This window comes from Microtus oregoni, unplaced genomic scaffold (assembly GCF_018167655.1).
Source record: "Microtus oregoni isolate MIOR12 unplaced genomic scaffold, Mior012 000029F_ref0000214, whole genome shotgun sequence".
NCBI classification, from domain to species: domain Eukaryota; kingdom Metazoa; phylum Chordata; class Mammalia; order Rodentia; family Cricetidae; genus Microtus; species Microtus oregoni.
This window is the reverse complement of record NW_024543088.1, coordinates 11,739,296-11,764,153: the sequence shown is the minus strand read 5'-3', so window position 1 is coordinate 11,764,153 and position 24,858 is coordinate 11,739,296. Positions and strand designations below refer to the sequence as shown.

General features: G+C 45.8%; 1 protein-coding gene across 1 annotated transcript in view; it reads right to left on the bottom strand.

The window, feature by feature from the left end:
• Positions 1–4,129: 4,129 nt before the first annotated feature.
• Positions 4,130–24,858, bottom strand: part of B3glct (beta 3-glucosyltransferase) — an 85,389-nt gene continuing 64,660 nt past the window's right edge. The window contains exons 11-15 of the mRNA XM_041678321.1: positions 19,984–20,097; positions 19,028–19,127; positions 14,836–14,955; positions 9,914–10,058; positions 4,130–4,789 (exon numbers count right to left, since the gene is read on the bottom strand). Coding sequence (XP_041534255.1) covers positions 4,622–4,789; positions 9,914–10,058; positions 14,836–14,955; positions 19,028–19,127; positions 19,984–20,097 — 647 coding nt within the window. The 3' untranslated portion in view covers positions 4,130–4,621. The remainder of the gene's footprint in view (positions 4,790–9,913; positions 10,059–14,835; positions 14,956–19,027; positions 19,128–19,983; positions 20,098–24,858) is intronic.

Here is a 24,858-nt window from a genome sequence, read left to right as displayed (position 1 = left end):
CCAGGGGATCTGATGGCCTCTTTGGGCCTCCAGGGGAACCAGGCACACATGTGGTACACAGATATCCAAGTAGGCAAAAGAGTCATCTCCACATAAGATAAAAATCAATTCAAACCTAGTTCCACCACTTGCTGCTGACTGCACGCCTGTGATGTGTAAAGGGACTGTGATATGGGGCAGTTTCCCTCGGAGTACTCAGAAGGCTGCTTTACACAAAAGCACACGTTACAAAAATAAACACAGCAGAGGCGTGTCTCAAATGTGACAGACGTGAACAGCTGTAACGGCCCACAGTCACTGCAGTGAGTCTTTCTCTATCTGCTGCCGTTCTCCGCTGCTCAGTAGATTCTCCTGGCAGCCAGATCCCCACAAACCCAGAGCCCTGAATTCCAGCTCCATTCACTAACACGGCCGGGGAAGTCGACCTTACCCTCTACTGGAATACTGTCATGGACTTTCCATCAAGAAAACCAAACTCCAAAAACCTCATGTCTGAGTCATCTTCGTCCTCTTGACTTTAAACAAACCCAGAATTGTGTGTGTGTGTGTGTGTGTGTGTGTGTGAGAGAGAGAGAGAGAGAGAGAGAGACAGAGACAGAGACAGAGAGAGACAGAGACAGAGAGGTTTACAATTGTTTCCAACTTCAACTTGTGCTTGTGCCTGTCTCACTGTCTGGGAGAAGGTGTGTCCAGTCACTAGTGACTTCCAAGCCACTGACGCAGAGTCACTTCTGTCCCCTCTTAATGGACCTCTTGGCAGCCTGAATGCAAAGGAACATTTGCATCTTGAAATACCTCCCAAGGCTTCCCTTACCACACACCCCTAGCATCCAGCACCCACGTCACAGAAACACAATGTGTCTCCTTCCTTCACTCTGCTTTCTCTGCAGCCTATCCTATCCATGCCTGAGATGGCAAAGCCTTTCAAAGGCTCCTGGTCTAGCCGGAGACATGGCTTCGGGGTTAAGAGCACTAGCTGCTCTTCCAGATGACCCGAGTTCAGTTCCCAGCACTGATGTCAGGAGGCTCACAACTGTCCGTAATTCTAGCTCCAGGGCATGTAATAATGCCTTTGGCCTTCATGAGAGAGCGCTACACTCACACACACATACCCACGTGCACAGACACACACTACACATAACTTAAAAAGAAAGTAACTTTTAAAATGCTTGTGGTTTTCAATGGCTTCACTGAGCCCCAGACTTCCACATCCAACTGAGGGCTGGCCATCACCTGCCCTTCATGGCACGACAATGGTGGCTGAGGAACAGCCCCCACTTGCTTCCATGTCAGAGGCCTGCACTGTACCTAGTCCCCCTGGCTCATAACACTGTATCCACAAGTGAAGTTTCAGCTGCCTTGGTCTTTCAGATCTCTGCCCCAATGTCACCTTCTCAGACAGACCCTCCGACTATCCCCTCCACAGAACCCCCAAGCCTCACCCAGCCTGCTCAGCTCCCCCTCCAGTCCTGGGCTGCGAGGGTGTTTACAGTGATACTATCTCAGAAGCCAGCTTTTTGTCAACGAACCTTATTCCTGAGCATCATCCTCCCCCCGCTTGGAATATCCAAGCCTTTAAAGAGAGAACACAGACCAAACCATACGACAAACAAAGCCTTTTTTATTCTATTCTATAGAATGGAGGAAAAACACATTTAACAGGTGATTTGTTTAGAGGGCTCGGGGACGTAAATCATAGCACCTTTTCATGCCAGTCATTCAGAGATGGCAGGAACAAGGCAGTGAGTGGGGGAAAGGGCACTCTTGTAAGTCTGGTACAGCGTACTTCATGGGGTAATGATTGATTTTCTTCCGCAGAAATGACATCTTTATGAATGCGAGCACCACAGGCATTCTTACAAATGTCTACCGCACTGTGAATCTGAGTTCTCCACACACATCCATAACAACAAGGGAGGCAGAAGCGCTGAATGGCTTCAATCAATTGGGACGCGCAGAGAACACTGGCATTTCCACGCCCTGCATGGCACCATTACTCAGGCTGGCACGTGATTATGTTTCCAAGTATTCGACAAAGGTTATTTTTGAGTCTCGACTTCCGATTTAGCTGTAAGATGTAAAAAATCCTACACCGCCGGGCAATGTGCTAGGTCATGAGAAATGGCTTAAAAGGAAAAAATGGCCTACCAGGTAATTCACACATAAATCCTCGGTGCTAAATCCTCAGGATAAAAATATCCAGTGGTAAAGAAATCCTTAAAGAGAAAAAGAATGTCGAAGAGGATAGTATGTACCCTGAAAAATCCAGGCTCGAGATTAAGGTTGCTTTTTTTTTTTAGACATCAATTCTCACTCGGTGCTCAAATAGGGCTTGTCATTTGCTATATATCCAAGCATACTAACTTTATAGCCATGTTTTTAACTTTGTTGCCTTTTCCTAAAGCGGTTAGCGGGCACTGACTGTCTTACTGATCTGCACGTGCTCCCAATTTCTCAATGCCTGTCCTGCACACTCCTCCCCACTCCTCCTCTGACCTCAACTAATAGATAAAAATGCAAAATCAGAAGTAAGCTGAAGAGGTTTTATTCATGGTTAGACTTCTGTGGTTCCAAAGAGGAAAGAAATTTGACCACCCATCTAGACATACCGGGGAAGAATCTCCAGAGCCAGATGAAGGCACATGTCACAACAGAGAGGAAAGGCTGACTCAGGTCTTCATGTTCAGACACACAGCTTCCATCCTGTTAAAGGGAACTCTCTTCTCTGGCTGGGGATATTGCATGAGCAGAGGCAGACAGGAGTGGGGATGACTGAGGACTTCCCTGCACTGCACTGGAGTAGCAGTCAGGTCCCCCATTGCTAATATTGCAATGTCAAGTACTATGGCAGCAATGGTCACACTCACAGCCGTGATAGCAACGATGCTGGAAACCTCAGCACAACACCCAGAAACCCTGACGGTCCTTTACGTTCACACAACTGACCCCAGTCCACTTGCTGGCTGGACCACAAAGTTAGTTCTCACAGACAGAGCGCAGTGCATTCCGCCAGAGACCAGAAGTAGCAGGTACAGGGCTGCTATACACTAGTCCCGATACTTAATGATGCTGGGAAGAAGGACAAACACTGTTGCAGGAACTTGGACACGAGTCAAAGGTAAGCTACATGGGAAATACACAATATTAAAAAAAAATAAACACACAGGAACTTCTGGTGGTATGGCTTTAAACCTGTGGGGTTTGGAAGCCTTCTAAGCAAGGTTAATGAACTGAGGACTGGAAACAGAAAGCATTGCAATATACAAAACTTAGGAGCTCAAGATCAAATCAATGTGCAAATACCTTCTTATAACACAGTCATCTCGCTTTAAATGTTAACACGCAGTGTTTCTTATACATCAATACTGAATTGTTAAACTACTACATTTTAAAAGGTATGGTTTGGAAATGAAGGCTGCTTCAAAACATTCTATTCCATTTCATTACTTAAGAACCCAGGGAAATTGCCAAACACCATGTTGTCCTTCCATGAGGTCCAAGCTGCAGCGGCCAGAGTGAACGCTGTTGATCCTGAGCCAGAAGCAAGTTATTAAGGAAGACTCGGAGAAAAGCGCGCATGACTCCAGCTCCCGGTGCAGCTCACATCCTCGGACTTCTACAGGATCCTGGGACTCCCACGGGATCTTCGGACTCCCACGGGGTCCTGGGACTCCCACGGGGTCCTGGGACTCCCACGGGATTCTCGGACTCCCACAGAATCCTCGGACTACCACGGGGTTTGCTGACACAGATGAGACCTGTGGGCCCGACATCTGAACTCCTGGCGACACTTGATACTCGCTACAGCAGAGGACTTCCGGGAGAGCGTCAGTAGCTGTTCTCGAGTCTCTATTTCTGGGGTGTAACCAGCAGAGGAGGTAACACACAGCAACCATGATTGTACAAGCGAGGGGATTTCACAATGACTTTTACGTTTTATGAATCAGCCTTAGTACCTCATTCCTACTGAGTTCCCGGGAACTAATTTCCATCATCAACAGGACCCTTTAAAGCAGTGGTTCTCAATCTTCCTAATGCTGAGACCCTTTAATACGGTTCCTCATACTGTGGTGACCCCCCAACCACAAAATTATTTTCGTTGCTACATCATAACTGGAATTTTGCTACTGTTTTGAATTGTAATGTAAATCTCTGTGTTTTTCTGATGGTCTTAGGTGACCCCTGTAAAGGGGTCATTTTACCCCCAAAGGGGTCGCAATCCACAGGTTGAGAACTGCTGGCTTAAAGGTTCATCCCACTAGCACTATCCATATCAAAAGACTCAATGTTTATATAGCATGACAGTCGGTCACATTCTTGTATTAGAATCCCCGTTACGATGAAGAGAACAGAAAAGGACTTTGGGTACCATTTATTTCCTGTGACAGTCACAAAGCTGTTGAGTCATAGCCCAGAAAAAAAGAGGCACAGTAATCACTGTGTTACAATAACGACATCACTCAAAACAAAGAATTCCCCAGGTTCCCCCGAGTCCACCCATCAAAAAATACCCTATTTCCACGAAGGCTGAGAAGTGTCTGTTTCATGTGGCATACCCAAGCAGCTGGACCACAGCTCGGCACAAAGGGTGACTCTCTCTCGGCTCCTCCCAGGTTCTGTTCTATAACTCTTCTCGTGGATCCTTCTGTGTCTCCTGCGTGGCGCCGTCTTCCTCGCTGGGTGCCAGCCACGTGAGATACACCTTCACCGGGTCAATGTGCCAGTGTTTGTGGAACGATATAGGAATCTGATGGGAGAGGTAGTCCTTGGGGTAATCCACTGGCCGAGCCTGCACAAAGAGCACAGTGTTATGGCTTCCCAGGGATTAAGACTGACTGGCTCATTCCTCCTGCGGTGATGGGAACAAGGGCAGAGGTCCACACTCACTCAGAGATCACATCTCCCTCAAATCCCTCCCCTCGGGGCTCAAGGAACTCTGTAGAACATGAGGTGGAGAGAGCCAGTGGGAATGGAAGACACCAAAGAAACAACAAGGCCGTCTAAACACAGCAGGACCAAGGCACACAGGAACTCCCAGAGGCTGTGGCCTCACTCACAGGACCTGTGTAGGTCTCAGATGGGGGGAGGGAGTGGACACAGGCCCCCATCCCTAACCCAGAAGTTATCTCCAACTGACAACTATTTGCAAAGGAAAACTTATTTTTTTTCCCAAAGGAGCCTCACTGGGTACACAAACCACCCTTAAGGGTGAGCCCAAGCTTAGCAGTAGATGGTCAAGACAAAATGAGCCATCGCTATTTTTAGAGGGGTTTTACTGTTGGTTTTTTTTGTTTTGTCTTTGTCTCGATACTTTGTCTGGGTTTTTTTTTTTCCTTATGGTTTCGATCTTGTGTTTTTAGGAGACTTCTGTGTGTGTAAATGTGTGTGTCTGCATCTGCACATCTGTTTCTTGTGCTTTTCCTTTGGGTCTTTTTTTTTTTCCTATTTATTCGTTTTGTCCTTTTCTGGTTTGTCTGTTTTTACTTTATCTTTTGTTTGTGTATTTTTAGACCCCTGTTGGTTTTCTAAAGAGAGAAAGAAAGGGTGTGGATTAGTGTGGGTAGGGAAGTGGAGAGGATCTGGGAGGAACTGTACTCAGAATGCAATGTATGAAAAAAAAAATCTACTGTCAGTTTAAAAAGATGATCCATCTCTCGAGCCCACACATTGGAAGAAGAACTGATTGGCGCATCTGGCCATCATATGCACACTGTGAAGGCATCCTTCAGCCACATACACAGTAAGCACACAGAAATCTTTACATTATTATTTCAGAATAACATTTTGTTTTGCTGTTTGAGACAGGATCTCTCTACACAACCCTGACTGGCCTTGAACTCAAAGATCTGCCTCCTAAACGCTGGGATTTAAAATGGCCCAAGATAAATGCTGTTCCACATTGCAGCTACTTTGCTTTAACATGTGATAGTGACTATGGGAGCCTTAAAGTAAGAAGGGACTCATTTTCCACTATTTTCCCCTGAATTCCCTATCCATGGCCTTTACTTTAATTTCTCAAATGCTCCTGAATTCCCTGTTCATGGCCTTCAGTTTCTTTACCTTCTACGTCTGTGTTCCACACTTCCCTTCTGGAAGACTGTTCCAGCATGGTAATAAACACAAAAGGTTTCCTTGATGATTCATTTAAGTCAGCGGTGTGTGGTATTTGATTTTTTAAAAAGGGGGGAAAAACCTTATTTACTGGGTTTCTTCAGAGAAACTGCCAGGCATGGGTTATATAAGAGCTGAGGCAAGGTGTTCTCAGGTCTTGGCTACCTATTGCCCCAACATAGCCTGGTGACAGCTTTTTCAAAGAAAGAAAACATGAGTTCACTGTAGGGAAAGGCAGTGTAATTCTGGTCTAGCTGTACTAAGACAAACGAAAACAAGGACTAAACCTAAGGAAAACTAAAAGGGTTTAGTACTATTGCCATTCAAATTCTCTGCACCTCAGAAAATGAAACACAGGCAAAATTAGACATGACAGGGTTAGGGACAAAAGCTCCAACAGTCAAAGGCAAATGGAAACCAGACATGGTTTTGTTGGCATCAACCAAAGCATTCGGTTTCTGTCAATGTTCTTAATTTGCCTATAAATTTATACGGAGGGGCTGGAGAGATGGCTCAGTGGTTAAGAGCATTGCCTGCTCTTCCAAGGGTCCTGAGTTCAATTCCCAGCAACCACATGGTGGCTCACAACCATCTGTAATGGGGTCTGGTGCTCTCTTCTGGCCTGCAGGCATACATACAGACTATTGCATACATAACAAATAAATAAATAAATATTTAAAAAAAATTTATACGGAGATTTGTTTTATGTAGTAAATTATTTAGCTTACGGTATAAAAATTGTCTCAGTTTTGTATATGTAATATACATGTGAATATATGTAACAAACCCTTTTAGATTCTTTTATGAGTGTTTGTCTGCATGTATGAATGTGCGTCATATGAGTGCCTAGTGCCCACAGAGGTGAGAAGACAGCACTGGAGCCCTACAATGTGAGCTACAAATGACTGTGAGCTGGCTGGGAACCGAACCCGAGTCCTCTACAAGAACAGTAAGAAGCTTCTCTGAGGAGAGCTGGGTGAGACACTGATCTATAGGGACAGCAGTGGAGATGTGGCCTATATTTTTGTTTGCTCCATATCTAAACCGACTATTTTGGCTGATTTATTTGTATGTTCTCATCTCTTCTTCCCCATGCCACGTCATCTCTTCTGGAAGCAGAGCTTTTATTTTTTATTTTGTGTGATGAGGCACATCAGGTAAAAAAATGATTTTCTCTGTAACCAAGCTGAAAGGGTAGGGAGCAGGTAGAATGGGAATGACTTTGGGCAGGAAGGACTTGTATTCCATTATTCATATTCAAAAGGACATACAGCAGGGTTTTCCTTTAAATCACTGCTTCTCAATCTATTGTTTTCATTTGATGTCCAGAGTCCTGAAATCATTATCTATTTTTACAAATCCTTGTCCAGTTTAATATTTGTGTTTTGTGCAGAGAGTTCACTGGCAATTGCAGATCCATTTCCACTAGTGAAGTAGGATTTTGGAAGGGATGATCTAGACATTCCTTAGAGTTCCCTTCCAAAACTGACAGAAATCGGCCAATGCTGCCCCGAGAACGCCCGAAGACCCCTCCATCTCTCACATAGCGGGGATCTGAGGTGTGGGCAAACCTCTCACATCCTCTCAGTACGGATACAGTGTCAAGAGCTAGGCGCCAGCACCGCACAGCACATGTAAAGCCCTGCTCGAATCCAGTCACACTCCAGAAGATGCTGAAGACAGCAGATCCAGCAGGGTCAGCTGGGGGCACAGGTGACAAGCACACTCTAAATTCACATGGGGTTCAGGTTTGCCACAGGAATTAAGGAAAACACCATGAGGAACAACACAATCATTTCTGAATTATCTTCAAAAGACTTTCCCTTCAGGATTATGTTATCTTTCTGTTTCTCTTTCATCATTTTATTGACTAATGTATTTTATCCTAAGAGGAAGGGGTTGAGATAGAAAAATCTAATTAATCTTGATAAATTGCTTTCCTTATACACAAACAGTTTTAATTATTTTTCCATGAGTAAAACACTGTGACATAAAACATCATAACATAGCCTCTGAGAGGGAGGGACAGAGAATAATTCACTTTCTGAATTATCGTAAAGATAGCATAAGACACAGGCTTAAAATGGAAAGCCCTCTGGAGGCTGGGGTGCATGTGTGCCTTCTGAGGGGGTGGGGAGCGAGGGTTCTCGTGAGCTTCATGTGCCTTCCCCCAGGGTCAGGAATGAGAGTGGAGAGAGGGTTCCCAGGAGCTTCCTTTCACAAAGGCTTCCTGTTAACTTCCCCGTGCTTTCCCTGACACAGGTACGGGTTTTATCTCTGTTGCTAATGTTTACACTTCCTTTGCTTTCTTCAAAGCTGTTTTTCTATAGTGAAATTCTACCATGCTCAATTTTCTATATTGCTGTGCTAGCATTTGCTACTTACTGATTTAGAAAAAAGAAAGAAAGACTCAGAGGTAAGGGCCCAAGAGATGGCTCAGTGGTTAAGAGCACTGGCTGCTCTTGCAGAGGGCCTGGGTTCAGTTCCCAGCACCCACATGGTGGTTCACAACCATCTGTAACTCCAGTTCCTGGAGATCCAGTCCCCTCTTCTGGTCTCTGGGAGTGCTGCACACAGGTAGAGCACAGACGCACCCATAGGCAAAACACCCATATACATTAAAATAGTAACAATAATTTTAAATAATTTAAAAAGCATAGAAGCCCTGTTTTGAATATATAGTGGGCCCTTTAATATGCATGCATCCATATTCAAATTTCAAAAAGCTTCATATTTCTTAAAAAGGATATGTGTATATTAAATGGATGTGAATTAAAAATGACATATATGCTATTATTTTTAGAACATTAGTTCTTAAAATATTACTAAAATTAATAGGAATAATTCCCTTTTCCAACTCTGAAATTCATATCAAGAATACATGAAAACCATCACCTCTATAAACATCATCTTATCCTTTTATTGACTAATGTAATCGTTTTATTGATTATCTGTAATCTAGAAAATACATCCAGACACCACCTTGAAATTTAATGGACTCTAGTCACCTGTTTAAAAGTCATCCCAGAAAAACTCAACAAGCCAAAGTAAAAACTGAGGATACCATAAACATATCTAAACAACGGCCTCAAGCCCATAAAGACGCAGGTTCTTGTTTCCTATCAAGGTCAGCAGTTTTGGGTTTTCATTTCCTGTCTCCCAAAACAATATGTCTGTCTATCTTCCCCAAAGAGAAGAGAGGAGGGGAGGGAAGAGTACAGGAGAGGGAAGGGGAGAGAAGAGAGGGGAAGGGGAGGGAAGCAGTGGGGAAGGGAGGGGAGGGGGGAAAGAAGGGAAGGGAAAGAAGACAGGAGGGGAGGGAAAAGACAGGAGAGGAGGGGAGGGAATGTGTGCTTCCTAGTTCTGCTTGCAAGGCCTCTGGTCCAGTATCATTTGGTTTTCTGAGTGTTGTCTCCTTCTCTTTATAATGCACATGAAAAGTACAAGATCTGGTAAGGACATCCCTGGAGGAAAGGCCGGAGAGATGGCTCAGTGGTTAAGAGCATCAGCTGCTCTTTCAGAGGACCCAAGTTCAGTTCCCAGCACCCACATGGCAGCTCCCAACCATCCCTAGCTCCAGGTTCACAGACTAGGATGCCCTCTGCTGAACTCTGTGGGTTCTGGATACACATATGTATATATGTGTATATGTATACACACAGGCAAAACACACATGCATATGCATAAAATATGAAAAGAACATCCCGCATGGAACCTACCCTATTCTCTTTAAGATCATTTCCAAAGCAGAGAGGAGAAAGAAACAGACTGGAAGTTAGACAGCAGAGAAGCGCTTCCTCACCTGATGGAAGAGGGGACTGTGTGTCACGGGGACCCCCAACCCGCTGAAGCACATGCCCAGGACCATGTCGTCGGGGGCGTCGTTGCTGTAGCATCGGCAGCTGCTGGCCAGAAGTCTCTGGATGGCTTCCCTGCTGAAGACCATGCTGGTGGGAGCAGACAGGAAAGGGAGTGAGGAGTGGAACGGTGGAGCAGTTCACCTAAACGGAGGGCTTCTGCTTAGGGGCTGCGCTCCTGAGAACTGTGCAGGTGATTCACATGGGCACACTTCCATTGACTCCACTGGAAACGATGGTTTTACACTTATACGAAAGTGAAATCACCTTAGGAGATGTTTACCTACCTAACAGACAATTGTACGCATATCTCCTATAAGCAAACACTATATGATGTTATTTTTCTAACATTACTGTCTTCATTTTTTGTCACCTTGATACATACTAGAATCATCTAGAAAAGGAACCTCACTTGAGAAAATGTCTCTATCAGACTGGCCTGCAGGCGAGTCTGTGGGCATTTTCTTGATTAATAATTGCTATGGGAGGGTTCAGCCCCGTGGGTAGTGACAGCTCTGAGCAGACGGTCCCAGAAAGCCATGGGGAAAAAGTCAGCTCTCCTTCATGGTCTCTGCCCCTGCTCTTGCCTTGACCTCCCTTCATGATGGACTACAAGCCATAAGATGAAATCAACCCTTTGCTCCCCAAGTCGCTTTTGGTCATGGTGTTTGTCTCAGCAACAGAAAAGTAACACAAGGGTGGACAGACCGTGACCCGTCTTGATCAGTGACACCATCTGGCCTGGGATGCGAGGCCTTACTTCCTGGGGGAAGCTCCAGCCCCGTTCTGGCCTTTCTATGCTTCCCTCAGCATCCCAGGCAGCCAACTCTTTTCATACAACCCTCTTGGGCTTCCCTTGACAGCTGGGCCCCTGGTTCATCTGACAGAAGGGGGCCTAAGACTGAGGAAAGACAGTTAGCTGCTGCCCCCACCAACTGTTGGCCTGTGCAGCAGGGGCAGCCACATTCTTAGTGTCTAGGGAGCCATTCCCTAGGTGATCCTTAAATGAGTATCCAAGCATGGAGATCCCGCAGCAGCCGTGGGCGGAGGGAAAGCACCCACCCCTGGCTGCAGCAGTTCTCCATGGCTGAGAAACAGGTCTCTGGCTTCCTTTCTGGTCCCAGAGCAATAAAAGTCCTCCTTGGATCACACAGCCTCAGAGGGGACACAGATGAACTAAAATCCACACACATCTTCCCACAACCCAGAGCATGCACACAGTAGGCATCAAACAAGCTCAGTGTATAAAACAACCCAGAAAGCTTCCTTTGCAAAGATCTTCCCGAGTCCACCCAGCAGGACAGAGCACTTGAGGAGGAGTCTGAAGATGCTAATTTAAAATAGTAATTCCCCACCACACTGGGGTCTACTGGATGCAGCTACACACCAGAGAGAAACTTGGGGAGCAATGGTGCAAACGCCCAGGACGACAGTGCAAAGGCTGTGGATGGCAGTGCAAACACCAGGGGACAACAGTGCAAACATCATGGACAACAGTGTAAACACCAGGGACGACAATGCAAACACCGGGGATGGCGGTGCAAACACCGGGGATGGCGGTGCAAACACCAGGGATGATAGTGCAAATGCCAGGAGATGACAGTGAAAACATCATGAACAACAGTGCAAACACCGGGGACAATGATGCAAACACTGGGGATGGCGGTGCAAACACCAGGGGATGGTGGTGCAAACACAGGGGATGGAGGTACAAACACCAGGGACGATGGTGCAAACGCCGGAGACAGCGGTGCAAACACCAGGAACAACAGTACAAGCACGGGGGGGGGGGGGGGGTGGGAGCAGTGCAAACACCAGGGATGACGGATGACCATGCAGACGCCGGGGATGGACAGTGCTCCTGGTCTTGCTAAAATGCCAGATGAGACTCAACAACAATGGAAACAGAAGCCCTTTATAGCTGATCTATAAGGAAACACAATTGTACAAAACAAAAGCGGGGAGGTAAAAGTCCTGTCAATTATACACACACAAAGTGCAAGTTTGCCAACTGCAAAGATCTTTCTTACAGATTTGACCCAGGTCCACATGCTTTCTGGTCCCCATCGGACTCCAGCAGAGTCAGCGAGCTACAACTGCCCCCCCCCCCCCCCCCCCCCGCCCTCGCCTCCCAACCCTGGAGGAGGGGTTTGTGGGAGGGAAAAGCATCCACCAAATACTTCCTCGTTTTCTTTTGCCAGCTCCAGTAGAATGGGAATAAATAAGGCCTTTCATTGCGGTCGGTTTCTGGAAGACCAACTCCATGGGAAGGTAAAATCAAATTTCCCATCAGCTACGATTTTATACTTTAGACAACACACACTGAGCAACTTTACACAGTACATACACCATGTACACAAAGGCGTTAGCAAAATTTAGTTAGTAGTACTCTTCACAAGTTCTTTCTGAATAAAGTTGACCGCCCACAGGGAAAGTGGCCAATCCCAGCTTGATAGGAAAGAAGACTTGAGGGTTCTACCTGCCAACTTTGAAATATTAAAAACTGTGGGTGCTGGGAAGATGCCTCAGTAGTTATTTTTATTCTATGTGTATGTTTGAGTATTCGCCTGCATGTATCTATGTATACCCAGTGAGGCCAGAAGAGGGCATCATATGCCCAGAACTGAAGTAACAGATCAACCATCATGTGGGTGCTGGGAGCTGAACTGGGTCCTCTGCAGAGCAGCCAGTGCTCTTTCACCCATCTCTCCAGCCCCTGGCCTCATTCACTCTTCAACCAAATCATTAGGAAATCCTAAGCGGCTCTGGACAGAGTGCACAATATTGTTTGTATATTTTATCAAAGACTGACTGAAGGGATTGTCTCACAAAGATTACTTCTGCATCTTAATGAAGGAACTTTTTAAAAAAAAAAAAAAAACCTTGCATGAGTCACGTCAACGATGGGGAAATGAAATGCCAGTGCTTATGCGTTTCTTTATTTACTTGCTCTCTGTACCTTGAAAAGCAATGAGTCCCTTAGCTACGAAGTGGGGCCGTAATGAGAAGGAGGACACAGGTGCTGTCTAGGAATAATTCATAACCTAAGTGGGAAATGGGTGAGCAACGAGGCAATTAGATGGTAATGGACTGCAGAATGTACCGCGCAAATGCACCAGAAAGGCGCCCAGCCGTGACTACGGGGACTAGGCAGGCTGCACCGCTGGCGAAGGGGAGTGGCAAATGACAGCAACCGAAGTCTGCGAGGAGAACTGGTGATGTAGAAAGCTGGGGTGGGGAACAGTGCTTCAGGGGACCGTGTTCAGAGAGGAAAGGAAACAAGTTCAACATGGACCCACTAGGATGAGAACACAGATGGATCAGGCTAGAAGGTCCAAAGGACACATGCCAAGCCACGAGGGGCCTCAAGAACCTTGGTAAGTGGTGGGCTTTACACTCTGGTCATAGGCCATGGGGAAATCAAGTCAGTATGGAGCAGGAAGCTTCCTCTCTGCTGCCTCCCGGGTGATCAGGAGGAAGAAGTCGTCCCTTCGACCTCTCTTGCTTCCTGTCTCAGCAGTTTCTCATGCGTGGGCTCCAGTCGTGAAGCCATCCTCTGTGTGATGTCACCAGAGGGCTGCCACCAAGGCTGAGCAGAAGTCAGGGCCACACTTTGGACTTCTAACTCTGTGAACTAGAGAACTTTCTTCTTGTTAAAAGTTACCCAGGCTCAAGTCTTTTGTTACAGCGGCAGGTAAAATGGTCTAACACAGAAGCATTCCAAACCCAGGCACTAGAGCATAGAAGAAAAGGCCCTGGTCCAACACTTTATAATAATTCAGACACTTTATATAATTCTGCTTGGCACACAGTAAACATAAATGCCTGCGGCTGATAACCAGCTAATGCCCCCCTTAACACCGAATAGTAAAGACTGCAGCAATAGCAGAAAAGATTAACTGCTTGATTGATTTACCCATAAAAAAATCAAATTAAAATCTTTCCCCATAGAGTGCAGGCAGGTGCTTCATTTAAAACGATTGATTTTTTTAGCTATTATTTAAAACCTATGAATCCTACACAAATACTATTTAATTGCCTAAGTCTAAGACTCTATATTTTTCTTTCATCAAATATGATTTATTAGGCACTAGATAATTTAAAATTTTAATGACTTTTTCTGGAATTAAAGTCTCTAAGCATTTTTTGTCCATCTAAAAAAGACAGTCAAAACTAGTTGGCTGTCTAGAATCGAGCATTAATTCCAGGGAGATTCCTACCAAGTACGCTGACCTGAATTACACATTCCTCCTTCAAAGGATAAGCAGCTCTTCACTGTGCGTTCTGCTCGCATTTCTCAAATATAATGTTTACATTTCTGCTATAGGAGCAACCACCATTGGAAGGACCCATGTGTCAGAACAGGCTCAGCACTGCAGACCATTCCTGCCTACATGGAAAGAAAATCTAACATCTACAATGGTCCTCTCCGCACCCATGGGCTCTGCATCCATGGGCTCTCCCCACCATGGATGAAAAAACCATTCATTGAGTATTAGTCTTTTCATCATCCCGTAAAGAACACACCATAAAACCTATTTCCAGCTTGGCAGAGTGGCACAGGCTTGCAAGTCTCTCATCCCCCTGGAGGCAGAGGAAGGAGGCCTTCTAGGCTCGCTGAAGCCACCCAATCAGATCCTCTCCTCAAAAGAGGGAATTCCGCAGCATTTATGTTGTGGTATGTATTAGAAGTGATCGGGAACAGATTTAAAGTTGGCACAGGTGTGGGCACAGTCATACACCAATGTCACATTTTATCTAAAGGCCTTGAGTGCCTGCAGGGGTTCCTGGACCCTACCCTTCAGGGATTAGCAGAGATACAGGGAGGCAAGAGACGGCTGCAGGCAAGACCACTCTGCTCACTCACCCGCCTCCTCCTGTGATGTAGCTGTAGCCGCCTGTACCCAGGCCGTAGCCATAGCGCTCACCCAGAAACACGGGATCACTGGAGTTATAGCAGCTAAGCAAATGTCGGAGCCTGGAGATGCTGAAATGCAAAGAGAGGTTTTATTTAACTCTAACGTGGCTTCAGAATAAATCATTTTGAAGTGAAATTCAAGTGTAGAATAAATGGATTTTAAAAGCACCCCCCCCCAATAAGAACACTGCCCATTAGAAGAGAAGGCCAGACATCAGAGGTACCCTCCATCCAACTTGAACTCAGCCCTGCCAGGGACAGGAGCCTCCCTTGGGGCAGTGGGGTGGCAGAGGAATGACTGCCCACAGGTGGTCAGATGGCTGTAAATCTCTCCCAGGCTCTTCCCATATGAGCATCACTCAAACCTCTTCTCTTCTCAAATGGACAAGGTTGTTTTAACTCTTGATGGGCAAAAAAGAGCTTCCAGGCAAGCGGGCTTGGGGTTTCCTATCAGGCAGAGGCTAGCAAGTGGGGAAGAGAGAGAGGTTACACGGGTTCCCCCACAAATCCTCGAATTGTACTGCCTTTCCTCAACAAGGCTTCCTAGGAAATGAACTAAGGTATAAGTGTGTATCCTTTAAATATTTTGGGGGCCCACTTGTCCTTGCACAGTGCCAAGGATGGCAGCTGACGGAGGCCAGTGTGGATACCCACAACCACAAGCACAGCTGCAACAAGGTGAATAAACCAGACCATGGGAAAAGAAGATAGAAAAGTCATTTTTAAAAGCCAGCATACAGGTCGATAGAACAAAGCATTAGACCATTTTGAGCTGGGTGGGTGGGCCGTGCTTTTAATCTCAACAGTTGTGAGCAGGAAACAGGCAGATCTCTTGAGAGTTTGAGGCCAGCCTGGTCTACACAACAAGTTCTAGGGAAGGAAGGAAGGAAGGAAGGAAGGAAGGAAGGAAGGAAGGAAGGAGAAAAGAAAAAAGAAAAGAAAAGAAAGGAAAAGAGAGGGAGAGAGGGAGGGAGGGAGGGAAGGAGGGAGGGAGGGGAAGAAAGGAAGTAGGGAAGGAGGGAGCTAAGGAAGGAGGGAAGGAGGGACAGACAGACAAAGATAGATGAGGGGAGAGGGCGAGGAAGAGAAAAGGAAACCAATGATAACATTTAGGAACGCCTTCCAGAGGCCTCCTCTACTATAGAGATTTCCCGGTCACCCACCATCAAGTCTTAACCGTCCCTTATAACACTGACCAGTGATCCTTAGAACAACTTCCCCAATAGCCTGTAACTTTGGGTTAAAATGTGAAAAGGGCTAAGCTTCAAGTTGCCTCCGAGGCCCTGATCCATGAGCTCATAGGCTCCTGGGTGAGTGGCATGCGCTCTGAGGGGCATCCTAACACTGGGACGAGAGTACAGGGGCAGCCGGTGTCCCAGACATGCAGGGTCCCTCGCTGGGGGGAATGGAGGTGACAAGGAGGAGGTCATACATACAAGAGTGACTGGTTCATCACCCTTTCTAGACACCAAAAAATATAAACAAACAAACAAACAAACAAACAAAGCAAATGGTGAAACCAAGAGCAAGGAACACGACTTTACTGATAAAAGCAGTTGCAAGCCCTCCACACGAGTGTGTTTTCCAGGGGCTTACAGGTTGACAGGCAGGTTTAGAATGTCTGGGGGCCAAGGGCTTTGCTGACCTTGGCAGTTTCTGAGTGAGTATAAAACACTATCCTTCCACATTCTGTTTCCCGGCACGAGGGTTACACATACTAAGCACCTCATTCGGAATCTGCCATGAAGACGCCGTCTGAGAAATTAATTTGTACGAAGAGGCTGACTGTATTTGCTGACGGAGGATTCATGCTTGGGATTTCCTAAGGGTTCAGTTTGTAAACGACCAAAATCCCCAAACTTCCTAGGGCAGCACAGGGGTATTCCTTGAGCTTAAACAGACAGAGAGCTGGAGAGGTGGTTTAGCAGCTGAGCACTGGCGCTCTTGCAGAGACCTAGGCTTGCTTCCCAGCAACCAAATGACGACTCCCAACCACTAACTCCAGGTCCAGAGGATTCAGCGCCCTCTTCTGACCTTGGCAGGCACTGCATGCATGTGATACACATAACATCCATACATGGGGGCAAAGCGCTCATAGACATAAAAAAATTTTAAATAGTAAAAATTTAAAAAGGGAGAGAGAATTGTTTTTCTCTTCTTCCCACATATTGTGAAATTATCAATTCCACCTACGACATTCAGTATTTTAAGGTTAAAGTAATTTAAGATTTCTCTGGGCTTCCTTTTCTTATACCATGGAATATCTTCAACAGGGCTTGGAGACAGCAAATGAAGTCTGATAATTATCACCTCTTCGCGTTCACTAAAGAGTAAGGACGTGGATGAAGCAGAGAGATTTCAGCTCCATCTATGGGGATTTGGCCCAGGGAAAGCATTGCACTTAACAATCTGTTCCCATTTCAGGCATTGCTGAGTCCTAGACGGGTAGGCAAACAGCACGCCCGGGCTCTCTAGCAAGTACTGCCCGTGCCGGATGAGCACAGCTTGGCAGTGCAGGCGAGCTTCACCGGCAGAACACCAACCTCTCGATGCCAGGGAATGCTCCGTTCTGGCCTATTATGGTATTGCACTTTATAATTATACAAAAGTTACAAAAACGGAATGAAAGCCTCAAACAGCCTTTCCCCAGATTTCCCAATTATCCCATTTACTCTAGTGTCTCATTCACGGGCTCTCCTCTGAGAATAGAAAAAAACAACACAATCACACACAATATGGGCTTTTTTTTTTTCCTGAAAGTGCATACGTTAGACCGTCCCCAACCAACCCACTGTTTATTTCCTAAGGGCAGAAAAAGTCCTCGACTTCAGGAAATTTAACATTGACAGAGATCAGCCATTCTGCTCCTATGTGCTTAACCAAGAGAAAGAAATCAAGACTACACTGTGACTCTGTGTGGAAATACACAGTAGGGGCTAGAGCAATGGTGCAGAGTTAAACGCACTGGCTGCACCTGCAGAGGACTAGGGTTTGAGTCCCAGCACCCACGGAGTGATTCACAAACATCTCTAACTACAGGTCCAAGGGATCTGACGCCCTCTTCTGGACTCCATGGGCACTACACACATGTGGTACATATACATAGATACAGGCAAAACACTCGAGCATAAAATAAGATAAATAAATCTTTTAAAAAATTATATATAGCCGGGCGGTGGTGGCGCACACCTTTAATCCCAGCACTTGGGAGGCAGAGGCAGGCGGATCTCTGTGAGTTCGAGACCAGCCTGGTCTACAAGAGCTAGTTCCAGGAAAGGCTCCAAAACCACAGAGAAACCCTGTCTTGAAAAAGCAAATATATATAATTTTTATTAATTATAATTAAATAGCTTTAATTATAATAAGTTGAAATCAAAACACTGAAACAATGTATCTAAGCTAACTAATAATTCTAATTTTTATGAATTGGTGCAATAATGTCATTTATAGCACTTTACCCCCCTCTGCCTTGTGTTTTTCTTTGGCCAGTAATTATTACCATACTGTTTAATTCCTCTATTTTTCTTCTGCAATGTTTACCTTGCTGTTAACCTTGCTCAAAAGGCTTTTTAAAATCCCTGATAAAATGTCTATAAGACTATTATTTCATCCATGCATCTCCTTTGAACATATGAAATAGCCGTGATGGTTATTTAATAACAATATAATAACAGATGCTAATACTATCAACTCTGGGACAGTGTCACTGGGCTATGGTACCTCAGTCTGCCCTGTGGGAATGGAGACCATGCCCAGTCCCCCGTGAGTGCCCATCATTCCCTCTGACAGTCTGGCAGGTTCTGTCCCAGCATCTAGAAGTTTCCTCACACAGACACCCTACTCTACTGAACACTTGAGGAGGGCCCTCTGCAGATGACCAGGGTTGTCTTTTTGGACATCTGTCTCTTTTCTAGATCCAGGTCCTGAAAACTCTAACAGCCTTGGTCCCCTGAGCCTCTCAGTTCCACCCTTTAACATAAGCTGTGTGTAGGCTCCAGCTGGTGTCTCCTCCCGCAGCAATGGCCGAGCATGGTCAGAAGGCAGTCGGCGCGGCAGTGACCTGTATCTTCTCTAGCATCACCCGACGCAGACATGCCTACACAGCCGCCTGAGCCCGCCTCAGGATGAGAAGGGCTCCTACCTGATCAATGTGTCATCGTCCACAATCACCAACCACGCTATTTTGTCATGGCTGTGATTCAAAAACCTTTCCAAAATGGCAAAAGTTTTTCCACAGTGACCTAGAAGAGGGAAGAAGAAAACTGTAATGTATTATTCGCTTTAAATACGTAGCATATGTTTTATTTATTTATTTTTTTTAGCTTTAAAGTAATAGAAGAGCCTGATAGGTATAATAATAACTTGGAATGTTTCCAGAAATTAGTCTTCCCTAATTCTCATGTAAGCCGAATTAAGCCCTTTCCTCCCTAAGGTGCTTTTGGCCATGGTGTTTTATCATGGCAACGGAAGCGCTAAATAAGGCAATGCTTATAATCTTAGCACTTGGGAGGTGGATACAGGAGGATTGTTAATTCAAGACCAGCACAGTGGCTTTAAAGGCCACCCTGGGATACACGAGACTCTGTCTAAAATGTTTTTCATTATGAGTGAACTCTCCCATCTAGAAAGAAAACCCGGTAGAGCCGCGACCCCTTTCTAATCAAAATATTAATACTATAACACTGCTCACTGTACGTCTGAGCATTACAGAATGTGCCAGGCGCTCTGAGATTCAAAGTACGAACTAGACCGTAACTTGGGAGGACACAAGCTTTGTGCGAGAAGATGGCAGATTAACTTGGCACCTCCCATTCTTGCCACGACTGGGGCTGGGAAAACACTACTGCTCCACTGTATCGTGACTGCCAAGTGCTCGGTGCTAGGGTGAGCACATCCTACCAGAAAGGCAGCGCTTCTGTCCGCACTTGAAGTTCCGTGCGAGAGCCAGGACATATCTACAGGGAAAGGTGCTCCGCGGAAACAAGAGAGAAAAAAAACATAAGAAGCCCCAGTCCTCAGATGTCCGCTTATCCTGACTTGCAGAATTTACACAGCCTGGGGATTGCACTCCAAGCGGACAGTAAAGCCAGGACCCACCTCTGTCCGTATTGGGGACTCCCAGGTCCACTGTAGGAATGGCACTTTCAGCGTGGTCACTGTAGTACTCAAGAAGGCTTGCCTGCGCTGCCCATGTCTTCTTTACGATGGGGACTGGAAACACAACAGAGGGGACCATCACAGGCATGACACAGAGAGAAAGGAAAGTTCAAAGGGCGGCAGGACCCTACGGAGAAGCAGCCAGGCTTCTTTAGTGTTCCAAGACTTGGTGTCTACTCTGCACCCCAGGGAACGTCAGTGTCGTCTGCTGATGACCACAGGACACTCAGCGTGAAGAACTGATGATGGCTCCTCACGTACACATCCATTTCACCTCCGTGCAGTAAAACACAGATACACTGCCTTGCTCAGGTGGATTGTGAACCGCTTCTCTTCTCCCAAAAGCCTATTTCATTTACCTCATCCATAAATGGATTCTCAAGATATTTCTGGAGGCTGGAGAGAGGCTCAGTGGTTAAGAGTACTGGCTGCTCTTATAGAGGACCAGGGTTCAGGTCTTGGCACCTACATGGTGGCTCATAGCTATCTGTAGCTCTAGTTACAGGAGATCTGATACCGTCTTTTTGCCTCCTTGGGCACCAGGTCCACATCCATCCGTGCAGGCAAAGCACTAACACACATAAAATCAAATAAAAGTGAAATGGATTTTGTGTGTATGTATGTGTACACGCATGTATATGAGGTTTAGCTGCATGCTTGTTTGTGCGTGTATGCATCTGTCAGTCCAGAGGCGAGAGGAGGGCTTGGGGTGCTCTCAGCTATCACTATCTGCCTTGTGTTTTCTGAGGCAGGGTCTCTCACTGAGCCTGGAGCTCGTGCTGCTCAGCTAGGCCACATGTTCAAACACACGAGCCTATGGGGGAACACTGCACATCCAAACTTTGCACTACAGAATAAAATCAGAGCGAATCAGGGAAGCTTGCCATGGAGTTATTTTAAATTGGAACAAGGCAAAGAGTTAGTATTCAAAATTTATTATTCAAAAAAAGAAGAAATCCCAGTAGTATAGATAGTATAAATCTTCCTAGAGGCAATCGAAGACATATCTCACTGTAAGGGACATCAGAATAACCCATTTTACCCCTATGAATTAACTTGCAAAATTGCCTCATGTGACAAGTGACATTGGAACATTTTGTAAGCATTCAAGCCATCAAATGTGAATGTGCCACACAGCCAAGAGCGAAGGGCTGCTCCGACTCTGAGAAATTCATGATTATCAACCAGCAAACAGACCTTTTCTTCTCCAGGTGCAAGTCAGTGCCCGCCAAAGGTTAGTCCTAGTGGTGTTTTGCTTCCCCGGAGGGGGTTAGGGACACACAGGTGTGCCAGTTCCTCATGTTTGAAGACTTGAATGGCCCTATGCTGGAAAACCATCCCTCCCAGCAGATCAAAAACAACACCTGGAACATCTCAGCCATTCACAGCCACGCAGAGTCAGACAACACGTGACTCCCCTCAGCCAAGTCACAATCACCTTGTCTGATTAGCGTGGCCTTCCATCTGGAGGCATTTTAATGCAAGTCTCACCTCGTAAGGAAGTGGATTTTGTTGCTGTGCCTCCAGCCTCTTTCATGAGAGGGGGCACCCACAACACTGTCTAATAAAGCCACCCCCATTTGCCTCCCCTGGACAAGACCACAGCAGGAAAGATAGCAGATGTTTTGGTGGTGGTAGTGGGTTTTTTTTTTTTTTTAAGTCTGAAAGCAATAGTGTTTGTTTTTAAGATCTAGGGAAAGCTGTAAAAGGGATTAATGGCTAAGGAAATGGCACTTAACCTTTGTAATTAGAGAGCCCACAGGAGACTACGTCACACCCTATCTAATGTGATGAACAAAAACTGCCTACTCCAGGAACACGAGACAAGAAGAACTAACGGCAAAGAGAAAACACTTAAGGGCTTCTGACAGCTCACACCTCACAGTGAAGATCCCTTAACACAAGAGGAAATCATTGAGATTCATATTAAGACTCAGGGGTCTTTTCCCTACTCACACGCTTCAAATGGTGTCAACACGTATTATTCCTTGGAGCCAAAAAAAAAAAAAAATACTTTTTGCTATGTTCTGAGAATTTTCTATTCTATTCCTGTCAGAATCCATGCGAATTCAATAGCTTTTGCTCTTTTGCAACAGTTAGGGATACAAGTAAAATCATTAGATATTTGAACTTGGTCTTGTTATCAGTTCATCAGACTGATGTAAAAATATATATTCCATGCACATTAACCCTTGCCATTCTGTCCCTCATCATCTTCCACGGAGGTGATGGGAGATCAAGAAGCAGGTTGGCCTGCAGCATGGCCCAGTCTCAGTTTTTCAAAACTATACTTTCTTATCGGTTTTTTTTTTCTCCTTTTCACTGTCATCTTTGGCCTTTGCTTCTTCAAGGACTTCTACCCCAGAGAGGAGGGAAAGAGGAACACTAGTCCACAGCCGCGTTACACTTGGACAGTAATACGCTTTGGCGGGGCCCCAATGCATGCTATAGGTCACCTAGGGTCTCCAATTTCTGGCTATTCTTCCTCTTTGTCACTATAAAGGAAAAGCCTGCTTGCACAGTTTCTGTCAAACCCCTGACTGCCCTTGAGCATGGCCAGGCATCAACATGAATATCAAAGTGAGGTTTGTAATATATCCAAAGAGTATGGTCAGGCTAGAGCAAAAAGTCCAGATTCTACCAGCCTCCTGTTCTCAAAGGTAGGAGAGTAGCCTTGAGGTTCCCTAAGAGGAGGCTGCTACCTCTGAGCCAAAAGAATGGAGTATACCTGGGGCTGGAGGGAATACCCAGGGCTGGAGAGAATACCTGGGGCTGGAGGGAATACCTGGGCTGGAGAGAATACCTGGGGCTGCAGGGAATATCTAAGGCTGGAGGGAATATCTGGGGCTGGAGAAAATAACTGGGCTGGAAGGAATACCTGGGGCTGGAGAGAATACCTGGGCTGGAGGGAATACCTGGGCTGGAGGGAATACCTGGGCTGGAGAGAATACCCAAGGCTGGAGGGAATATCTGGGCTGGAGGGATGCTCAGCAGTTCACAGGACTTGTTGCTGTTGACTGTGTTCGATTCCTAGCACCCACACGGTGGCTCACAACCCTCCTAACTCCAGTTCCAGGGAACCTGATGCCCTCTTCTTACCTCCACAGGCACTGGGCACAAAGTAAATAAGTCATAGACTCAACCCCTGGATGGAGGCATGCCATTGTCTCCTTCACTTCCCCTCAGGAAGACAGGTTCACCTGCAATCATGCTAAAGAGGTGGGGATCATTATCCCTTTAATATGACAAAGTACTCTTCCTTTCCAGAATTCCTGCCCCTGGACAGCCATTACAGCCCCCCTGTCTCCCCACCCACCCACCCACCCACCCATCCCCTGCTCCCAGAGCTTCTGCTGGGTCTGCCCACCTTCAGAAAAGGGCGACTTCTCCTCTTCCTATTTCTCTCCTTTCTCCAGATGCTGGCGGGAGCCCAAGTGTGCATTCGCTGGGACTCTGCATTTCTCACACTTCTAAAGCACCCTCCCTGGCATGGCTCCTTGTCCATCGTGTGGCTGACCTCCATGCCCACTCAACTCAAATGCCTTGGCCTCTTCACTCTCTCCCACATCCAAGCAGTTGCCAAGAAGACTTACAGCTTGCCTACTTTGGAATTTTTCTTTTTAAACGTTAAAGTTTAAGCTGTAAGCTGCTTAAGTCTGTCCTTAAATTCTTTATTAATGAGACAAGAACCCCAAGAGGGGACCCTGATTGCCCTGGTAACATGTGGTTACTGTAGCAGGACTCCCCACATTTCTGGTAACAAGAGGCTGCGCAATGTGGATCGCCTGTCTTTATAAACTCAAGGGTATCACAGCTATTGCCACAGCATAGGAACTGCCAACAAAAGATCACATTAGGGTGTGGCTGTAACACACACACACACACAGAGAGAGAGAGAGAGAGAGAGAGAGAGAGAGAGAAGCCATAGCCATTAGAACAAGATAACTGGTCAGTCTGTGAGCCAACTGGTGGTAGATGAGACTTTTTAACAAAGTTAGTTTTATTATTTTTAAATTGTGTGTGTATGTGTGTTTGTGTGTGTGTGTGTGTGTGTGTGTACCTGAATGTGGGTAGATGTACTTGAGTGCCAAAGGTATCAAATACCGGGGAGCTGGGGGTTTTGGGAGACTGTGAGCTGACCGACATGGGTGCTGGGGACCAGATGTGCAAGTCCTCTGGGAGAGCAGGACATGCTTTTAACCTGAGTCACCTCTCCAGTCTGGACTAGATGTTTACAGGAGACTGGGCAGAGCCCAGTGGCCAGACAGCCCTTGTTTCCACCCAGCAAAAGGCCGAACCAACACCCCCACAAAACTGTCTTCACAAACCACAGCACGGAGTTTAAAGATAGCGCACTACAGAGCCCACGTGCGAAAGCTTCACACTTAGAACTTGTGTCTCAGGCACCACAGATCCAGAAAAGAATCTTAAGATTTTTATAATTTTAAAAAATGTTTAAACTCCAAATCCAAGTAGAAAAGAATTTCATAGACATCTGAAAAAATGATCTCAATCTTAAAGAAATAAGAAAACTAAATTATTCAAATTATAACTCAAAATGAACAAACATTCATAATCTGTAGATTATGAAAAATATAACAGGTGAGACCTTTAATTTTTGTTTCATTATCATCTGAAAAATATGCTTTAAAGCAAAAATTACAGTGTCATCTCTGACTAGCCACATTATTCTTAACATCAATATTGCAAAAATAATCATTATTCTGAGGGCACCTTCAAGATCAATTAAATTGATGTAAATATTTTCCAGCAAAAAAATTTTTTTAAAAATCTAGCGCATTTTATCTATCACCT